The sequence below is a fragment of the Rattus norvegicus genome, chromosome 7 (genome assembly GCF_021556685.1).
Source record: "Rattus norvegicus strain SHRSP/BbbUtx chromosome 7, alternate assembly SHRSP_T2T, whole genome shotgun sequence".
Taxonomy (NCBI): domain Eukaryota; kingdom Metazoa; phylum Chordata; class Mammalia; order Rodentia; family Muridae; genus Rattus; species Rattus norvegicus.
In genome coordinates, this window is record NC_141540.1 from 5,758,328 (window position 1) to 5,783,187 (window position 24,860).

The window sequence follows — 24,860 nt, forward strand, 5'->3', positions numbered from 1 at the left end:
AACTCCAGTGTCACGGTGAGGTGCTGCTGTCCGTTCAGTCTAGCCAAATCTGCTAGGCCCAGGTTCACTGTGAGATCCTCACTCAAAAAATAAGATGGGGGTGGTGGTAGCTGGAGAGATGGCTCAGCAGTTAAGAACATTTGCTGCTCTTGCAGAGGACCCAAATTCAGTTCCCGGCGCCGATAAGGCAACTCACAATCATCTGTAACTCTGGCCACCTCTCTGGTCTCCAGAGGCCCCAGATACACACACACACACACACACACACACACACACACCACTGTAGAAATAAGGGGAAAGCCAGGCCTGGTGGCACCAGCATTTAGGAGGCACAGGAAGGTGGATCTCTGTGAGTTCCAGGCCAGCGTAACTCAATGAGACCCTGTCTCAAAAACAAAACAAAAACTTTTTTTTAAAAGATTTATTTATTTTCTGTATGTGAGTACACTATCTCTGTCTTCAGACACACCAGAAGAGGGCATCAGATCCCATTACAGATGGTTGTGAGTCACCATGTGGTTGCTGGGAATTGAACTCATGACTCTGGAAGAGAGTAGTCAGTGCTCTTAACCGCTGAGCCATCTTTCCAGCCCCAAAACAAAAGCTTTTTAAAAACGGACTAAGTAGAGATCCACTGAGAAAGATATCTGTTCTCCATGTGTGCACAAGCACTCTCTGTCTTTCTTTCTCACACATACACACACAACAAATGATGAACGAATATTGAGTTTTTTTTAAAGATTTATTTATTTTATGTATATGAGCATGCTGTTGCTGACACACCAGAAGAGGGCATTAGATCCAAATACAGATGGTTGCGAGCCACCATGTGGTGCTGGGAATTGAACTCATGACTCTGGAAGAGAGTAGTCAGTGCTCTTAACCACTGAGCTATCTCTCCAGTCCCTTGAGGGACTTTTTTTTTTTTTTTAAGATTTATTTTTATTTATTATCTATAAGTAGCTGTCTTCAGACACACCAGAAGAGGGCATCAGATACCATTACAGGTGGTTGTGAGCCACCATGTGGTTGCTGGGATTTGAACTCAAGATCTTTGAAAGAACAGTCAAAGTCTTAACAGTCCTAACCACTGAGCCATCTCTCCAGCTCCCCTTGATTGAATTGAATTCTTAATTGAATCAGGCATGGTGTCCCAGATGTGTGTGATCTCAGCCACTCAGGACACAGAGGCAGAAGGCAGCCAATTTGAGCCCAGCAATATATATAACTAGTCCCCATCTCATAAACCAAAAACATGGATGGGAATGCAGAGCTGGAATAGTGCTTACCGAGCATGCAAGACTCCTTTGGTTCAGTCCCTCACCTGGAATGAAGCTGGGGAAGGCAATTTAGGTCTATAATCCCTGCACTTGAAGTAGAAGCAGAAGGGTCAGAGGTTCAAGGGTATCCTTGGATAGCAAGTAAAAGGGCACTCCAGGAGACACCCTATCTGAAAAGCCAGGAGTGAGCCAGGCAGCAAACTGCAGTCTGTGAATTAGAGGAAGTTCTTTGGATAAGAGAGCAGATAAGCCATAGAGGGGACAGAAGGAAAAACAAACAGAAGGTTCACCTGGTTTCAAACTAAACACACCCTCCAAAGTGGTTCTATGTATACACAGAAGCGAGGTTTCGATGTTTACTTTCCCATGGTTACATTTTGTTTGTGGCAAGGTCTCCTTGCATAGCCTCACTCTCACTGAGCTTGCACACCTATCCTGCTGCCTGAGCTTCTCAGAGGTTGGGATCTACAAGGAGTGTATGGCCACCACTCCTGGCCAGTATCTTGGTCATTTAAATTCAAAAGTTAAATGAAATGTCTTGTAAGGTAGCCTGGGCACCTCAGGAGACAGTTCGCAGTACTCTCTCAGAGAACACCTAATTTAGTTGTCAATTTTGGAAGAGGCTGCGTGGAGGCAAAGCTTGTCATCGGAGATTTCTGTCTAATTTCTAGTTCTGGGTTATCTTACCCAAGTAATCTTAACTTTCTTTTAAATAGAAGTTTAAAGAACCATTTATTTATCTGGGGGGTGGGGGTCATGAGAGCCATCTTCTGAGTAGTCGTCAGGCTTGGGAACAAGCACCTTTACCCAACAAGGCTTCTGGGTTCCTATTTGGTTTCCTTTTTTCAGAACAAACCTAGTAAAACCGCTTCATAGGCCACTGCTAGAGAGATAAACTAACTGGTTAGCGGATCACACACACTCAATAAAATTCCTACTAAGCCAAGGTGCTGCGAGGGGTCATGTGAGTGAAAGCTCTTGCCACCCACGCTGGTCTCTCTGGCCTTGGACTCTTGCAGATGACCTTGAACTACTGACCGGCCTGTCTCCAGATCCCTGGTGCTTAGACTGCAGGAGTGATGACAACCACACCTTTAATTCTCCTAATTTTTGTGCATTTTGTCCGCCCAGGAGAACGATTGGGATGAGTGATCAAAACAGACCACAGACCAGGATCGGGTGGCACTCAACTTTAGAATTGTTTCTTTATTTTATGTTTATGAGTACGCTGTAGCTGTCTTCAGACTCAGGACCTCTGGAAGAGCAGTCAGTACTCTTAACCACTGAGCCATCTCTCCAGCCTCGGCACACAACTTTAATCCCAGCTCTCTGGAGCCTGGAGTAGGCGGATCTGTGAGCTTGAGGTCAGGCTGGTCTACCTAGTGAGTTCCAGTAGATACGGGAGCCCGGTCTTCATACATACATACACACATACATACATGCATACATACATACATACATACATACATACATACACACACACACATACATATTGGGGGAGCACTTACATGTTTTGTGTTTCTTTGCTTTTTTTTGTCGTATGTGTATGTGTGCGCGTGTGCGCGCGTGTGTGGTGTGTGTTGCACACACCTGTAATCCCAGCATTTGAGAAGGCCCGAGGTCAACACGGGCTACAAACTGCTACGGCAGCAAGGGCTATAATCCCAAAACCCTGTCTCTGAAACGACAATTTAAAAAAAGGTTTCGAGTTCACCATCTTATTTCAATGCGTGAACTTTAGAGAGAGAACTTTAGGAAGAGACTCTAAGTCCACCGCAGCCACCAAATGACCTATAAGAATCTGGGCTGCGTGACGCCCAGCTTTAAAGTGCGGCGAGCTGTTTCCGGATGTCCACTCACCGCCAGCGCGCGTCTGTAACTGTTTGGGAAGCCTGGAAGTGCGCACCGGCCACGCCGGGCCTTCGAACCTCGAAGGTCATTACCTGGCTCCAGCATCCCGCTCGCTCTCATCTTTCTCTCCCGAGTAGCATTTTCATCTGCACCAGAGCGCATCGTCCCCAGCCCTGACGCGTTTCCACGAACTCAGACTGCGCACAGGCTGATTCTGTCCCAGCCACAGAGCTGACGCGCGGGTGTCCTGACTGTCCCAGCCTCCCGCGCCTTTTCCCGCCTCCCGGCGTTCCTCCTCCTCAGTGATTGGACGCGGTCCCTGTCCATTTGATTCCTGACCACGCCCACTCCCCGCCCAGCCGCCCCTATCCTTGCCTCCTTCGAACCCCGGAGCCTCCGTGTTAGAGGCTGTGAAGGGGCTATGAGTGCACCTGCGGGGTCGAAGTCGCCCCGGACTGGCCCCTCCCCGGACTCCAACCCCTCCCACCCGGCCGGCCCTCCCCACTGCGGGTTCCGCTGGCCGGGGGACTGTTCCCGGGGCTCCTAGTCTCGGCCGCCACTCTTCCGCCCCTCCCTCCTCGCCGCCGCTCGCACGTCTGCAGCTCCCGGGCCGAGCGGGCGGCGCGCTGGGGGCATGCGCTCCATGAGGGCTCTGCAGAACGCGCTGAGCCGCGCGGGCAGCCACGGCCAGAGGGGAGGCTGGGGTCACCCGAGCCGGGGCCCGCTCCTGGGCGGGGGTGTCCGGTACTACTTCGGTGAGGCCGCGGCGCAGGGCAGGGGGACGCCGCACAGCCACCAGCCGCAGCACTCGGACCAGTAAGGCTCGCGGGACAGGGGCAGGGGACAGACTGGCTCCCACTCCCACTGTCGTTCTCGCTAGCTCTCTGGGAGTCCCCTTTCCCAGAGAGCGAGCGCATCTCATCTCCTCTCCGCGCTTACTAGCCCTGCGATGCCTTTTCCTTTAGATGTGGGGCTTTGGGTCCGCCGCGCTCGGGCGGTCAGGTGCTGTCCGCCCGGGAGGGCGTTTGGGCAGGTCGGTCTTCGAGATGATGCCTGTCCAAGGTGCGTACTTATTTGGGGACGCAGATGGGCGCGGAGTGTTGCTTGGTGCACGTGTCTGTTTGCAAGGACGAGTGCACACCTGCCCATCCCCAGCCTCTCTTCTCTGGTCCTGGTATTTTAGGGAATATTGCGGATATGGAACAGCGTCCTGCCCCAGGTCCAAGTGCGCTTGGGCGGTGTTTCTTGTTTTTGCGTGTCGTCAGTGGGTAATGTGTGGTGTGCGTCATCGCTGATGCGCGCGTATGTGCGTATGTGTCCAGAGTGTTTTTGTAGCAGAGCTTAACCGTGGAATATCTTACGTGCAGGTGAAACACCGAGATCAACTTTCCAACTTGGTCCTGGGATATGTTTATTATTCATAAATGAAAAAATCATGAGGCAATTTTTTTAAGTTGGATTTATTTTTATGCATATGAGTGCTCTGTCTGCATGTACACCTGCATGCCAGAAAAGGGAATCAGATCCCATTAGAGATGGTTGTGAGCCATCATGTGGTGGTGGCAGGGGAATTGAACTCAAGGCCTCTGGAAGAGGAGCCAGTGCTTTTTTTTTTTTTTTTTTTTTTTTTTTTTTTTTTTGGTTCTTTTTTTCGGAGCTGGGGACCGAACCCAGGGCCTTGCGCTTCCTAGGTAAGCGCTCTACCACTGAGCTAAATCCCCAGCCCCGGAGCCAGTGCTCTTAACCACTGAGCCATCTCTCCAGCCCCATGAGACAGTTTCTAAACCAGTCAGAGCTATTCTGTTGCTCAGTCTCCCTGAACTAAAGAGTTTTTCCCCCTTTGGGCCCATTTTCAACCCAGGAAGTCGATCCCCTTAACCCCAACACACACATTGCCCAGGAATGCTTGGTGACTGCTTTCTCCCTACCCCCATGGTTCAAGTGTTTCTGAGCATGAAATCTTGTTATCCTCAGACATCCAACTAGACATGGTGGGATAAGCAAATAGCATTTAGTCCCCTTGTACAGTTTTGGGGTGGGGAGCCAGAGGCATCCCTGAGTCCCCTTTACACATCAGAATTCACTGCAGTAGGTGACAGAATTTGTTGTTTGTTTGTTTGTTTGTTTGTTTTTTCAAGAGAGACTGTAGCCCGGGCTGTCCTGTAGCCCAAGCTGGCCTCTAACTCAGAGGTCCACCTGTCTCTGCCTCCCAACTGCTGGGTTTAAAGGCATACAGCACTACTACCTGGCTGTGACAGAATATTTTTAGAAAACCTAGTTTTTTGAGGCTGCTTGTATTCCAGAAAACTTACTGGTGAAGGTCTTGAACCTTGGCTCCCTGGGGAGAGGGATTAACAGAAGGAGAGAGGTTTCTGTGTTTCCAGGGTAAAGGAGGTTGGCAAAGAAGAGATACATTGTAATTCTGATTATTTAAAAATATCTAGTGTAAGGCTTGAGACCTGGACATTCAGAGCACTTGTTACTCTGGCAGAGGACCTGGGTTTGATTTCTAGCATTCACGTGATGGCTCACAACCATCTGTAAATCCCAGGCACTCACTCATATGGCATTCATACACATAAACCTGAGGAAACACTTAAAAATAAAACACTTAGCTTTGTTTCATTCTGTTTCTAAAAAGAATACTATGATGAGTACTAGAGAGACAAGGTTTTTCTGGGTAACCCTGGAGGTCCTGGAACTTACTCAGTAAACTGTCCTCACACTGACAAATATCCTCCTGCCACTGCCAGAACTTCCCAGTGCTGAGATTAAGAGTGTGTGCCATCACCACCACACTTGATGTATTAACTTTTTTAAATATATATGGGTGTTTTGCTTTGTACGTATGTCCGTGTACCATATGCAAGCCTGGTACCTGCTGGGGTCAGAGGAGACGTTGGCTCCCCTGAAACTAGACTAGATGGTTGTGAGCCACGATGTGGGTAGTAGGAATTGAACCCAGGTCCTCTGCAAGAACAACTGCTCTTAACCACTGAGCCAACTCTTCAGCCCTGGAGTATTTGATACTCTTGAAGAGGGCCCATGCTCATCTTCTAGCACCCACTTGGTGGTTATGGCAACTACCCATAACTCTAGTTCCAGGGTACCTGGTTTGTTCTGACCTCTCAGGGGACCAGGCTGGGTGTGGTGGTGGCAAACACCTTTAGTCCCAGTACTCAGGAGGCAGAAGCAAGCAGATTTCTGTGAGTTCTAGGACAGCCTGAACTACATAGTAAGTTCTAGGACAGCCAAGCCTGAATAGAAAGACCCTGTCTTAGAACAACAACAACAAATCCTAGATAAATCAAAGATGAAAATAAAAATCCCAGTATTAGAGATAACTAGTTAATACCGTGATATGTCCATATGTATCATATATATGTCTGTGCTTGTAATTTAACAAAAATAAAATTATATTGTTTGGTAAGCTATATTTTCCACTTATGAAATTGTTTTTTAGTTGATCTTTAGTTAGTGTATGTCTATGAGTATCAGTGTGCCACGTGTTCATGTGGAGGTCAATGGACAACTTTGTGGAATTGGTTCTCTCTTTCTACCTTTATGTGGCTTCTGGGATTTCATGGGTCAGACTCACATTTTTATCTGCTGAGCCATCTTGCTTACCCTATATTCAGTTCTTTTTTTTAAAGATTTATTTATTTATTTTGTATATGAGTACACTGTAGCTGTCTTCAGACACACCAGAAGAGGGCATCGGATCTCTTTACAGATGGTTGTGAGCCACCATGTGGTTGCTGGGAATTGAACTCAGGACCTCTGGAAGAGCAGTCGGTGCTCTTAACCGCTGAGCCAGCTCTCCAGCCCCCCTATATTCAGTTTTTAAAATGGCTTTTTGAAGTTTTATTTTATGTTTATTTCATGTGTATGGATATTTTGCCTGAATGTATGTCTGTGAACCACTCACGTGTGCTTTGTTCTCTGGGAGACCAGAAGAGGATGTCAGATCCCCTGCAGCTAGAATTAGAGAGAACTTTGAGCTGGAAGCTGGAAATCAAACCAGTGTTTGTTTTTTCTTAAGAGTCTCATATAGCTTAAGGTGGCCTCAAACTCTCTATGTATAGGGCCTTGAACTCCCCTTACTTCTGAAGGGTTACAGGCATATCTATGTTTGTTTTGAGACAGGGTAGTAGCATCATCTGGCGTGGGACTTCTACGGAGACCTGGTTGGCTTGGGGTCTTTGTTGATCTTCCTACATCTGCCTCCCAAGAGCTTTGGGGCTATTCGGATAGGCTCCCATTCTGGACAAGTCTTTTTTTTTTTTTTTTTTTTTTTTTTCTATTCTTTTTTTTCGGAGCTGGGGATCGAACCCAGGGCCTTGCGCTTGCTAGGCAAGTGCTCTACCACTGAGCCAAATCCCCAACCCCTCTGGACAAGTCTTATGGCAAGGCAGTGGACATCTGAGAATAAGATACATTTTACACCTGTAGAGTACTGGAGATTTCGGTAGTTCAAGATCATACATAACCACATATGAAGTTCAAATCCAGCCTGGGCTAAATGGAACCTCCTTAAAAACTGTCTAAGCTGAGCATGCTTTAGTCTCAGCACCCAAGAGGCAGAGGCAGGGCGGATCCCTGAGTTCAAGGCCAGTCTGGTTTACAGAGTGAATTCCAGGATATCCAGGGCCATACAAAGCAAAAGTTTCCTGGGGTTTGGGGATTTAGCTCAGTTGTAGAGCGCTTGCCTAGGAAGCGCAAGGCCCTGGGTTCGGTCCCCAGCTCCGAAAAAAAGAACCAAAAAAAAAAAAAAAAGTTTCCTAAGCCTAATAACATTCACAGAAGTCTTTAGATCGGTGGTTCTCCACCTTCCTGATGCTGCAATCCTTTCACCCTTCAATGCGGACTGTGGTGACGTCCAATCATGAAATGATCTTCATTGCTGCTTCATAACTTTAGTTTTGCTACTGTTATTGTAATGTGAACATCTGTGTTTTCTGATGGTCTTGGGCCACTCCTGCGAAAGGGTCGTTTGACCCCAAAGGGTCAAGGCCTACAGGTTGAGAGCCATTGCTTTAAGATGCTTCAGGAGTTTTATACCAGTGTGAGAGACCTTTGAGGTTGGTGTGGAGACAGAAGCAGATAGTGGCAGAGAACAGACGGAGTTGGTGATTGGCTGACTTTTTGTTTTTGTTTTTCTTTTCTTTTTTTTTTTTTCCGGAGCTGGGGACCGAACCCAGGGCCTTGTGCTTGTTAGGCAAGCGCTCTACCACTGAGCTAAATCCCCAACCCAATTGGCTGACTTTATGTCAGGAGGTTTATTTCATAGATAAATAATATTAAGTGGGCTACCTAAGGTCTTAGCAATTCGGAGCCAAGTAGGTCTCTTCCCAACACAGGGCATCCAGAAGAGGGTGGGTTTGAGAGGAAACACGAAGAATGTGTCCAGTGTTAGACACCAGCTCACTGTAGACGCAGAGTATGGGAACAGTCAGACTAAGCCTGTGTTTCCATCCTGTACCAGTCCTCACGGGAAAGACACGAACCATACCGGATGCGCTCTGTTTCCAGTGTTTGCTGGACATCTGGAAGTGGAATGATTTAAAGGACTGAAACTTCAGAGTTTCTTTTAAAAGAGACTAGAGAGTAAGATGACAACATCTCGTGCTGGGGTGAAAGTTAGGATCACAGAATCTACCAGATGGCCCAAAGAGGAGGCCTAGGATGCACCCCATGACAGGTCTGTGTTCCAGGAGGGGGAGGAGGGGCATCCTCAGGCTCCTGCCTTCCCATCTCTTCCCCCAAACAGTGATGCCTCGAACAGTGGCATGTTGCCTCGACTTGGTGACCTGCTTTTCTACACCATTGCAGAGGGGCAGGAACGCATCCCCATCCATAAGTTCACCACGGTAAGGAATCAGGGTTCTCTGATTCCTTAGAGTCTTTGAAATCTGGGAGGAGGATGCAGGTTGAACAGTGCAGGTAGCTAATGGCTGCCACTCGGGCATGGGGAATACAGAGAGATAATGGCTGCCTGGGCTGAAGAGCCAATGCCATCCTTCCCCCAAGTCCAGAGGAGAACACCTTTTGTGAGGAGTGGCAAGAGGCTCACTAGCCTTCAAGGCTGCTCCAGTGTCTTTTGCTTAGTTCCAAAACCCATTTGTTCTACCAGTTGTAGTGATTGGGGTGGGATGACTTGAATGTCGATTGGGAAAGACTGAGACACGGATTGCTGTCCTTGGCTGACCTGGCCACACCTCTTCTTATCCCCAAAGGCCCTGAAGGCCACTGGACTGCAGACGTCAGACCCACGGCTCCAGGACTGCATGAGCAAGATGCAGCGCATGGTCCAAGAGTCCAGCAGTGGTGGCCTCTTGGACCGAGAACTCTTCCAAAAGTGAGAGGTCCCAGAGATGATTGTTGCCCCCAAAATGGTTCTGTAGGAAGAAAGGTCTTGGGAATCAAATGGTTCAGCCCTTCATTTTGTTTTATTTTAGTGAGCAATACGTACTCACTATGAAAAATAATACAGAAATATATTTTCTTCTGTACCCAGCCCTAGCCCCTTTCCAGATGTAAACTTTGTTAAAAGATTAGTGAGGGGGTTGGGGATTTAGCTCAGTGGTAGAGCGCTTGCCTAGCAAGTGCAAGGCCCTGGGTTCGGTCCCCAGCTCAAAAAAAAAAGGAAAAAAAAATTAGTGAGTAGCTTCTGGAAGACGTCCTGTCTATCCTCACACATATGTGGGTGTAGATATTAGGACTTTTTAGTGCTAAAGCCCATATGCTATCTTATTCTGATTTTAATATTATTCTCGGAATGTCTTGAAATATCTTCCCGTGTCTTTAGAACACCTCCTTTTAGAGGTTAGGAAATTTAAACCTAGGGAGAGAAAATGATATGCCAAAAGTCAACATGGCTATTAGTCCAAAACCAGATGAACACTTCAGCCTTCTTGATCCCCAACTCAGAGGGAGTCCCAGCTGTGTTTCTCCAACCCCTAACTCATTTGTATCTGGATCCAGGTGTGTGAGCAGCAACATTGTGCTCCTGACTCAGGCATTCCGGAAGAAGTTTGTCATTCCTGACTTTGAGGAGTTCACAGGCCATGTGGATCGTATATTTGAGGATGCCAAAGAGCTCACTGGAGGCAAAGTGAGGGCCAAAGGGACGAGGGAGGGGCGAGGGCTCTGGGCCAGACACAGGTTGCTTCACAGAGACTTCTTGGGGTTGTGGATTCAGTGATGGGTGAGAAGGAACCTCTAAGGTTGAGGACATGGTTTCATGAAAATGTGTGATTCTAATAGTGTGTGACATAGGTCTTAATGGACACGGGTGGCAAAAGCTGAGGTTGGTGCCACAGGCCTGTAGTCCCTACTCTTGTGAGGCTAAGACAGGATCAGAAGTTTGAAGTCAGTAGTGGTTATAGAGGACGAGGCTGTCAAAGTATAGAGATTCAACCCAGCCTTCAAGGAGACTAGCGACTGAGCCATCTCTCCAGCCCCCAGATTTTAACTTTAACCTAAAAGTTTCTGACCCCAAGTATACTGTGTTGTCCTCCATAGTTACAGTCTCCCTTTTTTCTACCCATTATGCCCAGTCCCTCTAGGGACTGAACCTGAGAGCCCAGTCCTAGAATTGCCATTTTTTTATATTCCATGGGCTCTACTGCTACCACTCCAAGGTCTGTAACTCACTACAGAGATGTAAGGTTGTCGGGTACTAAAGGCTTGGTTGTTTGTGGAAGCAGTAAAGGGAACCTGTTTGTCATGCAGGGGACAGATTTTAACTTTTTTAAAAAAGATTTATTTATTTATTATATGTGAGTACACTGTAGCTGTCTTCAGATACACCAGAACAGGGCATCAGATCCCATTACAGATGGTTGTGAGCCACCATGTGATTGCTGGGATTTGAACTCAGGACCTTTGGAATAGCAGTCAGTGCTCTTAACCACTGAGCCATCTCTCCAGCCCCCAGATTTTAACTTTAACCTAAAAGTTTCTGACCCCAAGTATACTGTGTTGTCCTCCATAGTTACAGTCTCCCTTTTTTCTACCCATTTATGCCCAGGTGGCAGCCTACATCCCTCACCTGGCCAAGTCAAACCCAGATCTTTGGGGCGTCTCCCTGTGCACTGTGGATGGGCAGCGGTAAGATGCTGGGTGATGCCGGGCCTCGTAGTGTACGCCTTTGATCTCCCCACTCAGGAGGTGGAGGCAGGAGGATCTCTGAGTTTGAGGCCAGCATGGTATCATACTGAGTTCCAGGACAGACAGGACCCTGCAGATAGACAGACCCTGTCTCACAAACAAACAAATGGATTCTGGGTGAGAGGCAGGAGCAGCAGGGCACAGGTTTGGAACAAAGTCTAACCCCTTTCATGGTACCTGTTGTCTCCAGACACTCTGTGGGCCACACGAAGATCCCTTTCTGCCTACAGTCCTGTGTCAAGCCACTCACTTACGCCATCTCCGTGAGCACCTTAGGCACCGACTACGTGCACAAGTTCGTGGGCAAGGAACCCAGTGGTCTGCGCTATAACAAACTCTCCCTCAACGAGGAAGGTGAGCGTCTCCAAGCTTAGACCTGCTTCTCCTGAGCCTGTGCCTCACCTCCTCCCATGTGTTTTAGCCTTTGCTCTCATCCAGGTAGGAGCCAGACCCAACCCCGATTAGCTTCAGAGTGGGAACAGTGTAGAGTAGGCTTTCTCTGGTGGCTGACAAGACTGAGTGGTTTGTATCTCCCCAGGAATCCCTCATAACCCCATGGTCAATGCTGGTGCTATTGTGGTCAGCTCCCTGATCAAGGTCAGTGCCATTCTAACCTTCAGACAGGTAATATTCTCTCAGTTCCTCTTATCCCTACATGTCGGTTCAGCTCTCCCTACATTTCCATAACTGATTGGGGATGGGGGCCTGAGTCATCTGAGAGTTAAAGAGGCATGGGAAAATGCATCAGGAAGTCCTGTGCTACTCGCCATGGATGTTACTGACAGTTGCCACATCACTTCCCTTGCCCTCACCCCATGTGCTCCCTGCCCCCTCCCAGAGTTTCATGAGCAGGTCGTGACCCCTGCCTAGAACCAAGAGCCAAATGCCAAAGGCAGGGGGAGGACAACACCATCAGGCATTGATTGGCCACTCCTGGGTGAGAGAAACGCTGACAGAAGGGTGAATGGCCAGTCCAGGGCAGTCATTCACGTCACCTGGAACTGTGAGTTGGCCTTGAGCAAGGGGTGCCCGGCAGGCCCATCAGCTGCAGGTCTCCCAGGGCTTGAGCAAGAATTCAGGAGCAGTGTGGGCAGTGACACTCTGGGGCCAATCACAGCCCCTCCTGAGGAAGGTGGTGTTAGGAACCCTTTCCCCTAGGAACTCAGGTGTCAGAGTCCTGGAGTGTTGACTCTGAAGTGTGACTGGCTGGGTGGAGCATACCTCCCTGTTTTGGGGGAGTCCCCATCTGCTGCCCTATCTATGGGACCTGCCCCATCTGATTCTCTTCTACGTCAACCAAAAATCTTTAGCTCCAGAGTTGGGGATAAAGAACATTTGCTCCGGGGCTGGGGATTTAGCTCAGTGGTAAAGCGCTTGCCTAGCAAATGTAAGGCCCTGGGTTCGGTCCCCAGCTCCGAAAAAAAAGAAAAAAGAAAAAAAAAAAAAACATTTGCTCCACCTTGTACAGAGACCCTACGCACTTTCATGTCTGGCACTGCTAAAAAGAAATTGTTTTTGTTTCATTATGGGTAGAAGTTATAGAATGCAGTATAAAGAATGGTATGTAGACTTGGTAGCACACGCCTCTAATGGCAGAGCTAGGGAGATAAGGTGAAAGATCAGAAGTTCTGGGGCTGGAGAGATGGCTCAGTGGTTAAGAGCACTGACTGCTCTTCCAGAGGTCCTGAGTTCAAATCCCAGTGACCACATGGTGGCTCATAACCATCTGTAATGGGATCAGATGCCCTCTTCTGGTGTGTCTGAAGACAGCTACAGTGTTCTCATACATTTAAAAAAAAAATCAGAAGTTCAACTTGAGTAAGAACTCAGGGCTACTCTGGGATACTTGAGACCTCTATTTAAAAGTAAATAAATAAATAAAATGGACAGGAGTAATCATGGATAGGGTGGAGCTTGGAGACAGGAGTGAGCCCGCACGGGGAGAGGAGAGGCAGATGGATGGGGTGAGGTTATCTGAATCCTCATTCCTTGATAGTTTACATTTAGTTCATTTCAATAATCCTCCTGCTTCAACCTCCCAGGAGCTGGAGTTATAGGTGTGCATGGCCACACAGGCTGGTGGTCTGCAGTGCTCTCTCACTAGACTACATAAACCTGCAAGCCAAAAAGTCTCAGTGGTTTAACAAGAAGAACCGGTGCCTGTAACATCAGCTACTCCAAAGCCAGAGGAGCACCCAGCCGCATCCTTGGACGGCTTGGACAACCCAGGCCTGTCCCGGAACAAACAAAAGACTTTATAAAATGTAACATTCCCAGTAGCAAGGCTTTTCTGACGTGTCAGCTCAGCTAAGCCCTCCTGCCCCTCCTTTGTGCCATCCTCCCTGGCTTGGGATACTAATTGCTTTCCCTTTCCTTCTGTGCAGATGGACTGTAACAAAGCAGAGAAGTTTGACTTTGTAAGTTCCTTGCACTCAACTCCTTTCTGCCTTTCTCCATGGCATGCTGACTACACAGCCGCTACGGCTGTCTCCAGAGGGGCAGAGATTCTGAGTGCTTTCTCAGCCTGCGTGTGTTTGCGAGGGATCCTTAGTCAAAGGGGTCTCCCTTGTTCTTCTTCTCTTCCAGGTGTTACAGTATCTGAACAAGATGGCTGGGAATGAATTCATGGGGTTCAGCAATGCCACGTAAGACTGTTTAGGGGAATGGTTGAGTAGGTTGTTGGTGTATGTGCGTGCTTGGCTGGGGAGGCGAGGAGGGGAGGGGAAAGAGAATATATATCACTGTAGGAAGAAATTCAAGGGGAGCTTTGACCTCCCAGCTTCCTCTGAGCTTCTTCACTGACATTTATTTACTTGGAGAAGTAGCGTCCGGTGTCTGATTACCATGTAATGAGAAAGGCAGCATGCTGGCTGGTGCTGAGGCCAAGTCAAGACTCAGAGCTAGAGACCTTGCCAGATTTCCTGACAGGAGGACTGGCTGGCTTTGGGCGGTTTGTGCCTCTGTTAACCACAAAGCTACAATAAGTATTTGCTCAGGTTGGGAAGTTCCCACCAACTCTGTGAGGCTATAAAGGCCACTGCTTTCAGTCTGACACAGGCAACCAATCTAATTCTGCATCCCTGGAAAGTTACCCTCCCTCCCCCATCCCCGAGCTTTAAGCACTAAATTTGGTATTTGCTTCAGATTCCAGTCAGAGAAGGAGACTGGGGATCGGAATTACGCCATTGGCTATTACCTCAAGGAGAAGAAGGTAATTGGGAGAGGCCCTAGAGGAAGTCACTGAAAGTTCCACTGCCAGCTCAAGAGCAGGGGGTGGAGCTGTGTGAGATTATGTCCTGAAGAGACTGCTTCACCCTGTTCTTTGCAGTGCTTCCCTAAGGGAGTGGACATGATGGCTGCCCTTGATCTCTATTTCCAGGTAAGCAAACAGTCCAGGGCCAAGGAACGGGACAGAGTGCCCTCCCTCCTGTTGGCGGTAGACACTCCTCTCCCATGCTTCTGTCAGAACGTCATTCTTCATCACTGTGCTCGAGTCCACGCTGCCCTTTGACCTCTCTTGTTTCTATAGCTGTGCTCTGTGGAGGTTACCTGTGAGTCAGGCAGTGTCATGGCGGCCACTCTTGCCAATGGCGGCATCTGCCCCATCACAGGGGAGAGCGTGCTGAGTGCGGAAGCCGTGCGCAACACCCTCAGCCTCATGCACTCCTGTGGCATGTATGACTTCTCGGGCCAGTTTGCCTTCCACGTGAGTGTTCCCAGCCCTGCTGTCTGTCTGCCGTGATCCCAGTGGCCCTTCCTCCATTATGAACACCCAGCAGGCAGGCTAGGAGTCCTTAGGGATTGTGTGCATGCGTCACATTCCTCACATGTATAGACCCTTTACACAGCTGGTGCCCATCTTAGATGCCACTTCCAAGGAGAGGCGTGGCTGACTTGTTTCTCCATTCCCCCATGACAGGCCCTCACTGTGCAGCTGAGCATAGCCTCAGAGTCAGTGATCCTCCTGCCTCATCCTCTGAAGCACTAGGACCACAGTTGTGTACTTAGCCTGGCCTTCTCTTCTTGTTTGCTTTGGCCCTGGGGACAAACCCATGCTGGGCAAGTGCTGTACTGCATGGAGCTTCACCTCCAGCCTTGGAGACTCTTCTGGTTGCTCTTTTTCAAACAGAACCACTTCCACCTCAGCTCATAGCACCCAGTCCTTTTCTTTTCCGTATCTGCTGTAATCACTTGTCTGTTTATGAAGATTTATTTTTATTATTGGAATGAATTTGTACAGGTGAGTGTAGGTGGCCACTGAAGGTAGAGGTGTTGGACCACACACACACAGGCGCATGCACACACGCGCACGTGTACACACTGGAGTTAAAGGTGGTGGTGAGGCTGCCAGGTCTGGTGCTTGGAATTGAACTTGGGTCCTTTGCCAGAGCAGTCCAGGCTCTTTCTCTCTCTCTCTCTCTCTCTCTCTCTTTTTTTTTTTTTTTAGATTTTTTTTGTTTTAGATTTATTCATTTATTATATATAAGTACACCATAGCTGTCTTCAGATACACCAGAAGAGGGCATCGGATCTCTTTACAGATGGTTGTGAGCCACCATGTGGTTGCTGGGATTTGAACTCAGGGCCTCTGGAAGAGCAGTCAGTGCTCTTAACCACTGAGCCATCTCTCCAGCCCCAGTCCAGGCTCTTAATCACTGAGCCATCCCTCCAGGTCCCCCTCACTTTTAAATATATATGTATGTATGTATGTATGTATGTATGTATTTAAATTCCAGCACCTGGGAGGCAGAGACAGGACAGTCTCTGGTTTGAGGAACCCTGTCTCAAAAAACTTTTATTCATTTTTTTAAGTTATGTGTATGGGTGTTTTGCCTGTGTATATGTCTGTGTACCATGTGCATGCCGTACTCAGACAGGACAGAGGAGGATGTCAGGTCTTCTGGAACTGACAGACAACTGCCATGCAGGTGTTCTGAACCAAACCTGGGTCCTTGGTGCATGTATGGAGGTCAGAGGACAACTTAGTAAAGGTTTTCCTCTCTATCCACCTTTACCTGGGCTCTGGGGAGCAAACTCAGGTTGCTAGACCTGCACAGCTCTACCTGATAAAGCTGTCTTGAAAACCCCTATTTATTTTCTGTCTGTCTTCTACCACCAGAATAGAAGTTGTCTGAGAGACCATTTCCTGGGGCTGGAGAGATAGATAAATGGCTCTTTTTTAGAGCACTTATTGCTTTGGGAAAAGACCTGGGTTCAGCTCACCTACACTGTGGCTCACAACCACCTGCAACTCCAGCTCCAGGAGATCTGTTGCCCTCTTCTGGCCTCCTCGGGCAGTAGGCATACATGTGGTACACATGCATACACTTATATACATAAAATTAAAAAGGAATTCTTTTTTTTTCTATTCTTTTTTTCAGAGCTGGGGACCAAACCCAGGGCCTTGTGCTTGCTAGGCAAGTGCTTTACCACTGAGCTAAATCCCCAACCAGGAATTCTTCTTTTAAAGGGAAAGTTGGAGAGCACTTCCTGGTTTGAGCACAACACCCAGCAGTGTGTGTCAGTGCCTCAGCAAGCATCCCTAGCTGTGTGAATGCATAGGGCAGAAGACAGTAGTCGGAGGCAGATAGGAGAATCTGAGAGGCTGAGGTGGGCATGGCCTTGCCCGTGCCATCACTTTGACTAGTTCACCTTGTTCCTCAGGTGGGCCTGCCAGCCAAGTCAGCTGTGTCGGGAGCCATCCTCCTGGTTGTACCCAATGTCATGGGGATGATGTGTCTGTCACCCCCGTTAGACAAGCTGGGGAACAGCCACAGGGGCATCAGCTTCTGCCAGGTGAGTTGTTCTACACATAGTCCTTCATATTGTTCAATTAGGAATAAGCTAGTAGGAGCTGGAGAGATGGTTCAGCGGTTAAGAGCACTGACTGCTCTTCCAGAGGTCCTGAGTTCAATTCCCAGCAACCACATGGTGACTCACAGCCATCTGTAATGGGATCTGATGACCTCTTCTGGTGTGTCTGAAGACAGTGACAGTGTACTCATATATAATAAATAAATGTTTGAAAAAAAAAGAGTAAGTTAGTGGTAGGCACTATAATTAGAGCAATTCTGTGCTTCCAGGAAGGGGAAGGGATAAGTAAACAGTTCTTTTGACTTCTGATTCTAGAAGTTGGTGTCTCTGTTTAACTTCCACAACTACGACAACCTGCGGCACTGTGCTCGGAAGTTAGACCCACGGAGGGAAGGGGGGGAAGTTCGGGTAAGGAAGACCCTGGTAGCCTAGAGGATACTTTAAAAGGTATCCAGGATTTCCGCAACACTTCAGCAGTGGCCTTGGGGAAGAGTCCATGGAGGAGAGTCATGGGGCAGCACTGGGCACGGGTGGACCTCACAGCCACAGTTGATCTCAGGTGGGTACAATGTATGTTCCAGAACAAGACCGTGGTGAACCTGTTATTTGCTGCATATAGTGGAGATGTCTCAGCTCTTCGAAGGTAATTCTATCGTGACTAAGTAAGTATAACACTGCTCCCAGTCAGACATGGCTTGTTAGGACACAGTGTAACAAACTGCTAAATGCTTCAGTTTTAAGCTTAGAATAGACATAGTAAGTATGTGCCTGTTCCTGTGGTAGCCAGAGGACCGTTTCAGGTATCACAACCCCAGGGACTTACCTGTCCCCCACCATTCCGAGATTAAAAGCCAGTGTTACTATTCCTATCTTTTTTTAATGTGGGGTCTGTGGACTGAACTCAGGCCTCAGGTCCTCATGCTTGCCAGGCAAGCACTTTACTGAGCCATTTCTCTAGCCTAAGGCTTTGTTGTTTTAAAATCAAAGTGCCTGCCATGAGTTAAGAATTCATCAACTAATGGCAGGCACCATGATTGACTTGGGCTTGACAGCCATAGTCCTTGGGAATGGGGACTTGGCCTCAAGTGGATAACTTCTACTCAATGGGAATCCTGATTATCAGGAATCCATACAGTCTGGCCCCGCTTCAGAACGCAATCTAGACATTATAGAGTGATGTTGGTAACCCATGCACTTCCCACCACCCTCAGGTTTGCCTTGTCTGCCGTGGATATGGAGCAGAAGGACTATGATTCCCGCACAGCCCTACATGTGGCGGCAGCGGAAGGTATCTTTTTGGTTTTGGGCTTTTTTGCGGGGGATTTTGGTTTGGGGTTTTGTTTGTTTTTCAAGATATGGTTTCTCTGTGTTGCCCTGGCCATCTCTGTGTGGCCCTGGTCATCCTGGAATCCACGCTGTAGACCAGGCTGGCCTCAAACTGCCCCCCAAGTGCTGGGATCAGCTGAAGGTACTCAAAGGGTTAAAGAGGAAAAGCAGAGTGGAAGACCCTTTCTCTTCTACCCTATCATTGTGTCCTGAAGGGCAATGGCCAGTATTGTCTACAGGCCCTTCAGCTGACAGGGAGGCTGTAACTAGGTGCTGGCAAGAGCAAATGTGGAGGACTTTCCTCCTCCCCACTTGGTACAGTCCAGCCACCAAGGGTCTACACCAAAGGTTCAGAACCTACCTCACGATCTCATTCTCCTTCCTCCCATATTCCTAGGACACATTGACGTTGTCAAGTTTCTGATCGAGGCTTGCAAAGTGAATCCTTTTGTCAAGGACAGGTGAGTAGGATTAGTTCTAAAGGGAAGGACAGTCATCCAGCCACTGGTCATACACTCACAATAGTGGCTCTGTCCACGTCCTCTCTGCCTAACTGATCCTTGTTCCTCACAGGTGGGGCAACATTCCCCTGGATGATGCCGTGCAGTTCAATCACCTGGAGGTGGTCAAACTGCTTCAGGATTACCATGACTCCTACATGCTGTCTGAGACTCAAGCTGAGGTAGCAGCTGAGACTCTGTCAAAAGAGAACTTAGAGAGCATGGTGTGAGCACAGGCCAGGGGCAGCCCCTGCTCAAGAAAAAGCATGAGCCGGCCACACATTTAACCCAAGGCCACCAAAAATACTATTGCAAGCTGCTTCAGTGGGGATCAACACAGCCATCTGGTGACACAGGCCAGTGTTTTCTGTGAGAATCAAAATGCCCCATTCCCTCATCGGACAGCACAGAGAAAAGCTTCAGTGGACACCTGAGCAGAGCTAGCCACGGAGACCTCAAGGTATAGCTTAAGTGACATCCTCCACCAGAAAGTAGCCCAGGCTTTTACCCAGGTCCCCATTTCAACTTCCTTGGAGAGCCTCTAGCTACATGCATATGTATCTGTCACAGAGCAAGAGAGGTGGGTGAGAGCCCAATCACCTGGCTTTAGAAATCTGCAGAGATCTGTCCATCTTAGCCAAGACATGCTGCTACTGCTGACAGGAGTTTTATAGACAAAGTATTTTGTGTTCAAATAAACTTTAATTACATGAGTCATCTTTTTTTTCTCCTGCTAAATCTAGTCATTCTCTTCCTCCCCTAAGGACATCATCAGTTTCATCACCATAGTAGCTGGTGGAATAAGACAGAGCCACAGGGTCAGACAAATCCAAACTATATTTTTCCCATACATATTCATCTGTTCCACCAGGGTTTTCCTCAAGCCAAAATACTTTGATTTGCACAATACATTCTGTGGCCCAGGGGTCTGGGAACTGTGGGTCTGAACAGGCTCCAAAATGGATTATGTAAAACTGCTGTCCTTTCTCTGGAGCTTTAAAACTGGTGCAGATGCGCAGAAGGAACTTATCAACGGTAGCGTTTCTGGTACCATAGCCCTCCCTACATGTCTCCCTAGTATCTCTTTCCCTTTGTCACATAACTGGCACAGTGACTGGCACAATGGTTATGGCAAACTGCCTGGGTATCAGAAGTGTCCAGAGGACAGCAGATAGCTCAGTAGCTGCATCTGTGTGGGACTGACATCTCTAGAGCTGAGGTACTACCGAGGGAGCTAGAACCCGAGAATCTGAGGTGCATCAGAGAAAAGGCCAAGTCTGTGCCTGCTACTCCTCCAACCAGAGGTAGAGAGCATTTACTCTAGAGAATCAGGTGAGCTCCCAAAACAAGTTCCATGTGGATAAGGGAAGGAGATGTACTGGCTGACAGACAGGAGCTCAGGACTGAACAGTCTAAAATGCCTGGGCGCAGTAGAAGGACCCACATTAGTGGCCTCAGGAGGACATTCCCGATGATCTAGGAAACTGGGGAAGTTTGGCTGCATACCTAGCTCCTATAGAGTAGGGACCAGAGGAAGATGGCTAAAATATTGCACGAAGGTTCCCAACTGAGTTGTGAGAGCTACCAGTTGCTTGAGACAAAGTAAAATAACCTTAGACACTAAGAACAGAAAGCTGACCATGAGTATGTTTCAGGGTCTTGGCCACATTAGAGGCCCTTGGGCACTTCAAGTCCTGAGTGCGTTAGCAGTTCTCCATCCCAAAGAGCAAACGCAGGTGCCACTGGGCCCCGGAAATCTGTCTGTAGTGTGTGGATGACAGAGATCCGATTCACATCCACTAGGCTCAGCTTCTTTGCCTCATAGTCCAGCAGCAGCCCCACTTTCTCTGGTTGCCCGATACCCTTAATTGGGGCTTTTTCGTTTGCCAACATGCTGTGCCACTTGCGCTGGGCATAGGAGAACACCCAGGAACGATCATCAGCACCAACGCAGCTGTCCCGGGACATGTCGACATCTGCCACTCCTATCCGGAACTGCTGGGAGCGCTTCACAGTTACCTCCCAGTAGTGTCTGCCACTGGTGACTGTGGTGTCTGCGAGCACCACTGCCCAGTCCCGGAAGCGCTCCAAGTTCAGGGCCACCTTGGTGGGTTCCAGTCCCACCAAGCCATATTTGACACCCGTGTCACCTCTGAAGAGTGCCAGGCTGCTGTGGGCCGTTTTTTCTTCCAGTTTGAAACTGATGCCTGAGGGCAGAGAGAAAAAAAAGGGGAAAAAAAAAACAAATAAAAAAAAAAAAACAAAAACGGTAACCCTGGGGCTGGGTTTGATCTGAAGCAGTCCAGGAGATGACAGGAATGCGGGAAAAGTCAAATGTTAACACGGAAAGAATAGAGGTGTCGCTTTAGTATAGAGCCCTGGGAGCCGCAAATCACTGACTGGGGAAGCCAGGCACTGGTGCCCCAGGATTGGAATCTTGCTAGACCAAGGCAGATCGGGGAGAAGTGAGGAGTGGAGTTCTCTGATCGCGCTCTGGGAATGACACGTTAACTACTTTGGAGTGAGAGAGTAAAAAGAAATATGCCTACCTCTCCGGGATTCCCCGGCGGTGACCCCCCATCGCTTGGTTCCCCAGCGGTACAAGTTCCAACAACGTGCAAAGGGCAGCGCCATCTTGTGCCACAGCTGCACGGGGCACGCCCCCTCGAGGGAAACCGACCAATGGCTGGTCTGCGTCCGGAGCACGTGGTGCGAGACGGGAGTGTCGTGAGAAATCGCTGTCTCCGGGATTTCTAGTCTAGTGGGCTAGATCAATAGGTGGAGAGAGTATTGATTCTATCTCAACTAAGTAAGACCCCCACCCCCCAAGAGTCTGTGTAAACAGAGTCTCTGGTTTGTTTGGTTTTGAAACAGGGTCTCCTGTAGCCTGGGTTGACCTGGAACTCACTATGTAGACCTGGCTTTCTTCAATCTCATAAAAACCTGCCTGCCTCTGCCTCCCAAACTGAGATTAAATTAAGAAATTAAGACGTGGGACACCATTTCTATGAGTTCGAGGCCAGCCTGGTCTACAAAACAAGTTCTAGGACAGCCAGAGTACCACACATTTAAAAAGAAAGGAAGGAAAGGAGGGAGGAAAGAAGGAAGGATGGAAAGACGAAAGAAAGGAAGGAAAGAAGGAAGAAAGAAAAGCATAAATCTGTTTCCGGGAGCCTCGGCATTTTCTTTAGACAGAATGTGTCTACATACCTGCTTACCTGTTTTCCTGTCTTTTGAGATAGAGTTACTATATAACCTTTGTAGACTTCAAATTCTAGATCCTCCCGCCTCAATTTCGCAAGTGCCAGGTTGTGCTCGGTTTTTTATTATTATTCTTTGAGACAGAGTTTTACTATTCCCAGAGATCCGCCTCCCTCTGCTCGTGGAGTGCTGGGATTAACAACATGGCTTGCTTTCACTATTTTTTTTTTTTTTTGGTTCTTTTTTTCGGAGCTGGGGACCGAACCCAGGGCCTTGGGTTTGCTAGGCAAGCGCTCTACCACTGAGCTAAATCCCCAGCCCCCACTATTTTTTAATGTATAAATGAGTTTGAAAAGGGGAGGGGGGTTCCGGGGGTGTGTGTGACTGCAGTGACTCATTCTCTCCACCAGGGTTCAGTCAGGCCCAGCCTTTTCAGCCAGGTAACTGGAGAGAGGCAGGTTAACTTTTTTTCCTCCTAACTACAAAACTACTTTTCATATTTTATTTTTAGTTTTGTTTTGGTTTGTTTTTTTTTTTTTTTTTTTGGTTCTTTTTTTCGGAGCTGGGGACCGAACCCAGGGCCTTGCGGTTGCTAGGCAAGCGCTCTACCTCTGAGCCAAATCCCCAACCCCTATTTTTAGTTTTTTACTTTTCATACTTTAACTGAGAAGAGTAACCTCCCCTTATAGGAGTGGCCCAGGGGAAGGCAGGCTATCCGAGAGAACGGAAGCACCAGAGGGACCCACTGCAGACTTGGCAAAGGGAATGTCAAAGAGAGGAAAGTAGGACGGTGGGACTGGCTCTGGCACATAGGCAAGGAGCAAGAGAGTTGGTCCTGAAAATCTTGCACGATCTCCGAGTCCCTCCACCTGCGGGGGAGAAAGGAAACCCAACATCTTTGCTCTTTTCGTTAACCGAGTGGCTCTGCTTCTTGTTCTGGGCAAGCTTGTGCTGAGTAGCTCCAACCTGTCAGTAGCTCCAACCTGCTTCCTTTGCATCCCCTGGTCCTCTTCTGTTGACTTTTGAACATAGGTGCAAAAATGTTGAGGGAATTTCCTCTGGAGAGGTTCTGCCCTGTTCTGCTAACACTTTAGGTGTGTTAATAAGGAGAGAACAGTTTCAGAGCTGGTTCTTTCTCTAGGACCACTGTGGCTTGAGAGCTGAAGCACCCATAGACCCTTATTCCCCTGTCTCCACTTGCTCATTTTGTTATGACCACTGAGCTATATTCCTAGCCCTTTTTAGATATGTTTGTTTGCTTTAATTTGTAGACAAGGTCTCACCAAGTTGCCCCAAGCTGGCCTTGGAGCTCACACTGCAGCTTTGTTGTTGTAAAAATATAAAAAATAAAAAAAGTATTGCTGTCTTTTACCTCGCTAGGTCTGGCACCGTGCTGCTAGATATCTTGGCAGAAACACATCCCAACTCCAAGGCGGCCCAATGTCTCCTGCCGCCACACACTTTCCTACACTCAAACTGTCACATAATAATCAACACACACAATAATCTTTGAACCAATTGATAAGATATAATTGCCCACTTAAACATACAAAGCCCGGTACCACCCATCCCTTGAGAACATTAATAACAACCTGTAAATACACAGAGCGAGATCTTTACGTCAGCCTCCATCGTCCTGCCACGGCTTCTCTCTCTCCTCCTCTCCTCCTGTCTCTTTCCATTCCGGTCTCCTCCTCTTCCTTCAAACTTCTCTCCCGCCCATCCTTCCCTCTCCTCCAATGGCAGGCCTCCTTCTGTCCTGTACCTGCCCCTCACCTGTACTTTACAAATTCAATGGGGAGAAGGTTCTGGTGAAGTCACCTGATTCTTGAGAATGTGACTAGGCAGCTGTCCTTGAGGCAGCAGAATTAGCATCAAAATACAGATAACTCCAGGGCAAGCCACAACACAGCCTCTGGCAGCATTTGAACTGTGGATCTTTCCGCAGAACCTCCTGAGTAGCTAGGAGTCTAGGTATGCATGGATTTACCTCTATTTTATCCTCATTCAGAGAATAGCTTCACTTGTCATTTCTTATATTATTTTTACTTTTACCACCAAATAAACTTATCTCCATAATTTTGATGATTTATGTTCCTTATTTTTTAAGGTTTACTTTACTTTTAGCTATGTGTATGTGTGTGTGGGGGAGCTAATATGTACATAAGTGTAGGTGTCCTTGGAAACTGAAGAGAGCATCAGATCCCCTGAGCTGGAGTTACAGGTGGTTGTCAGTCCTGGGAACTGAACTCAGTCAGGCTCAGTAACAAGCACTGAGCCATCTCTCCAGCCCACCTGCCTTATTGTTAACAAACAATTAATTCTAGTGTTTCCATGCATCCTAGTGGGCGAATGACAGAATTTGACTTGACAAACAAAAGAGGGAAAGACATTTGAGGTGGGGCGGGAGCTTAAGCTCAAACTCTATAAACAGAATGGAGAATTTCAGGAACCATGAGGAATACAGTATTGCAGAGGGCTACACGGAGAGGATATGAACTTGCTTGAAAAGTTGAGACTTAACCATAAACAATCACTCTACAAGGACATCTAGGCCAGTCCTTCAGATATCCAGGAGCTGTTTAGGGCAACATGGGGTTGACAAATTAGATTCTCATGCAAAGGTAAAGTTGGAAGCATCATGGAGCATGAATTGGAGTGGCTGAGGTGAGACGCAGAGAAGAATCAGGGTCTTAGGGCACCAGAGTCCAGGGAG

General features: G+C 48.1%; 3 protein-coding genes across 24 annotated transcripts in view; 1 reads left to right on the top strand and 2 right to left on the bottom strand.

The window, feature by feature from the left end:
- The window catches only part of Rbms2 (RNA binding motif, single stranded interacting protein 2), a 52,613-nt gene extending 49,233 nt beyond the window's left edge, over window positions 1-3,380 (bottom strand). For all 4 annotated transcript variants that reach the window (XM_087555958.1, XM_087555953.1, XM_087555959.1 and 1 more), the window contains exon 1: window positions 3,224-3,380. The gene's annotated coding sequence lies outside the window, so the exon portion shown is untranslated. The remainder of the gene's footprint in view (window positions 1-3,223) is intronic.
- A 149-nt stretch (window positions 3,381-3,529) lies between these two features.
- Window positions 3,530-19,656, top strand: Gls2 (glutaminase 2). 19 transcript variants are annotated; one of them, XM_087555695.1, is made up of 19 exons: window positions 3,530-3,947; window positions 4,097-4,193; window positions 8,902-9,001; window positions 9,368-9,489; window positions 10,116-10,245; window positions 11,164-11,243; window positions 11,494-11,657; window positions 11,842-11,900; window positions 13,688-13,720; window positions 13,890-13,948; window positions 14,448-14,514; window positions 14,632-14,682; window positions 14,833-15,009; window positions 16,968-17,099; window positions 17,433-17,525; window positions 17,699-17,760; window positions 18,329-18,405; window positions 18,841-18,904; window positions 19,017-19,656. In XM_087555695.1, exons 3-19 carry the CDS (start codon window positions 8,921-8,923, stop codon window positions 19,171-19,173), a joined length of 1,608 nt encoding a protein of 535 aa, XP_087411821.1. In that variant the 5' UTR covers window positions 3,530-3,947; window positions 4,097-4,193; window positions 8,902-8,920; the 3' UTR covers window positions 19,174-19,656. The 19 variants fall into 19 exon arrangements, with proteins under 19 accessions (XP_087411821.1, NP_001257716.1, XP_087411823.1 ...); NM_001270787.1 differs by having other exon boundaries at window positions 3,530-4,193; XM_087555697.1 differs by lacking the exon at window positions 17,433-17,525.
- A 106-nt stretch (window positions 19,657-19,762) lies between these two features.
- Spryd4 (SPRY domain containing 4) lies at window positions 19,763-21,583 on the bottom strand. The gene is made up of 2 exons (NM_001037765.1): window positions 21,493-21,583; window positions 19,763-21,150 (listed from the first exon to the last, which is right to left on the bottom strand). Exons 1-2 carry the CDS (start codon window positions 21,575-21,577, stop codon window positions 20,612-20,614), a joined length of 624 nt encoding a protein of 207 aa, NP_001032854.1. The 5' UTR covers window positions 21,578-21,583; the 3' UTR covers window positions 19,763-20,611.
- Window positions 21,584-24,860: the final 3,277 nt, after the last annotated feature.

What these genes read in the sequence shown, in the direction of transcription:
- Gls2 (NM_001270786.1), top strand. Translation starts at nt 3,766, where the DNA reads ATGCGCTCCATGAGGGCTCTGCAGAACGCGCTGAGCCGCGCGGGCAGC. An exon ending in GGGGCATCAGCTTCTGCCAG is followed by an intron (nt 17,100 to 17,432) that starts GTGAGTTGTTCT and finishes TTCTGATTCTAG; the next exon opens with AAGTTGGTGTCTCTGTTTAA. An exon ending in GATGTCTCAGCTCTTCGAAG is followed by an intron (nt 17,761 to 18,328) that starts GTAATTCTATCG and finishes CACCACCCTCAG; the next exon opens with GTTTGCCTTGTCTGCCGTGG.
- Spryd4 (NM_001037765.1), bottom strand. Translation starts at nt 21,577, where the DNA reads ATGGCGCTGCCCTTTGCACGTTGTTGGAACTTGTACCGCTGGGGAACC. An exon ending in CGCCGGGGAATCCCGGAGAG is followed by an intron (nt 21,151 to 21,492) that starts GTAGGCATATTT and finishes CTCTGCCCTCAG; the next exon opens with GCATCAGTTTCAAACTGGAA.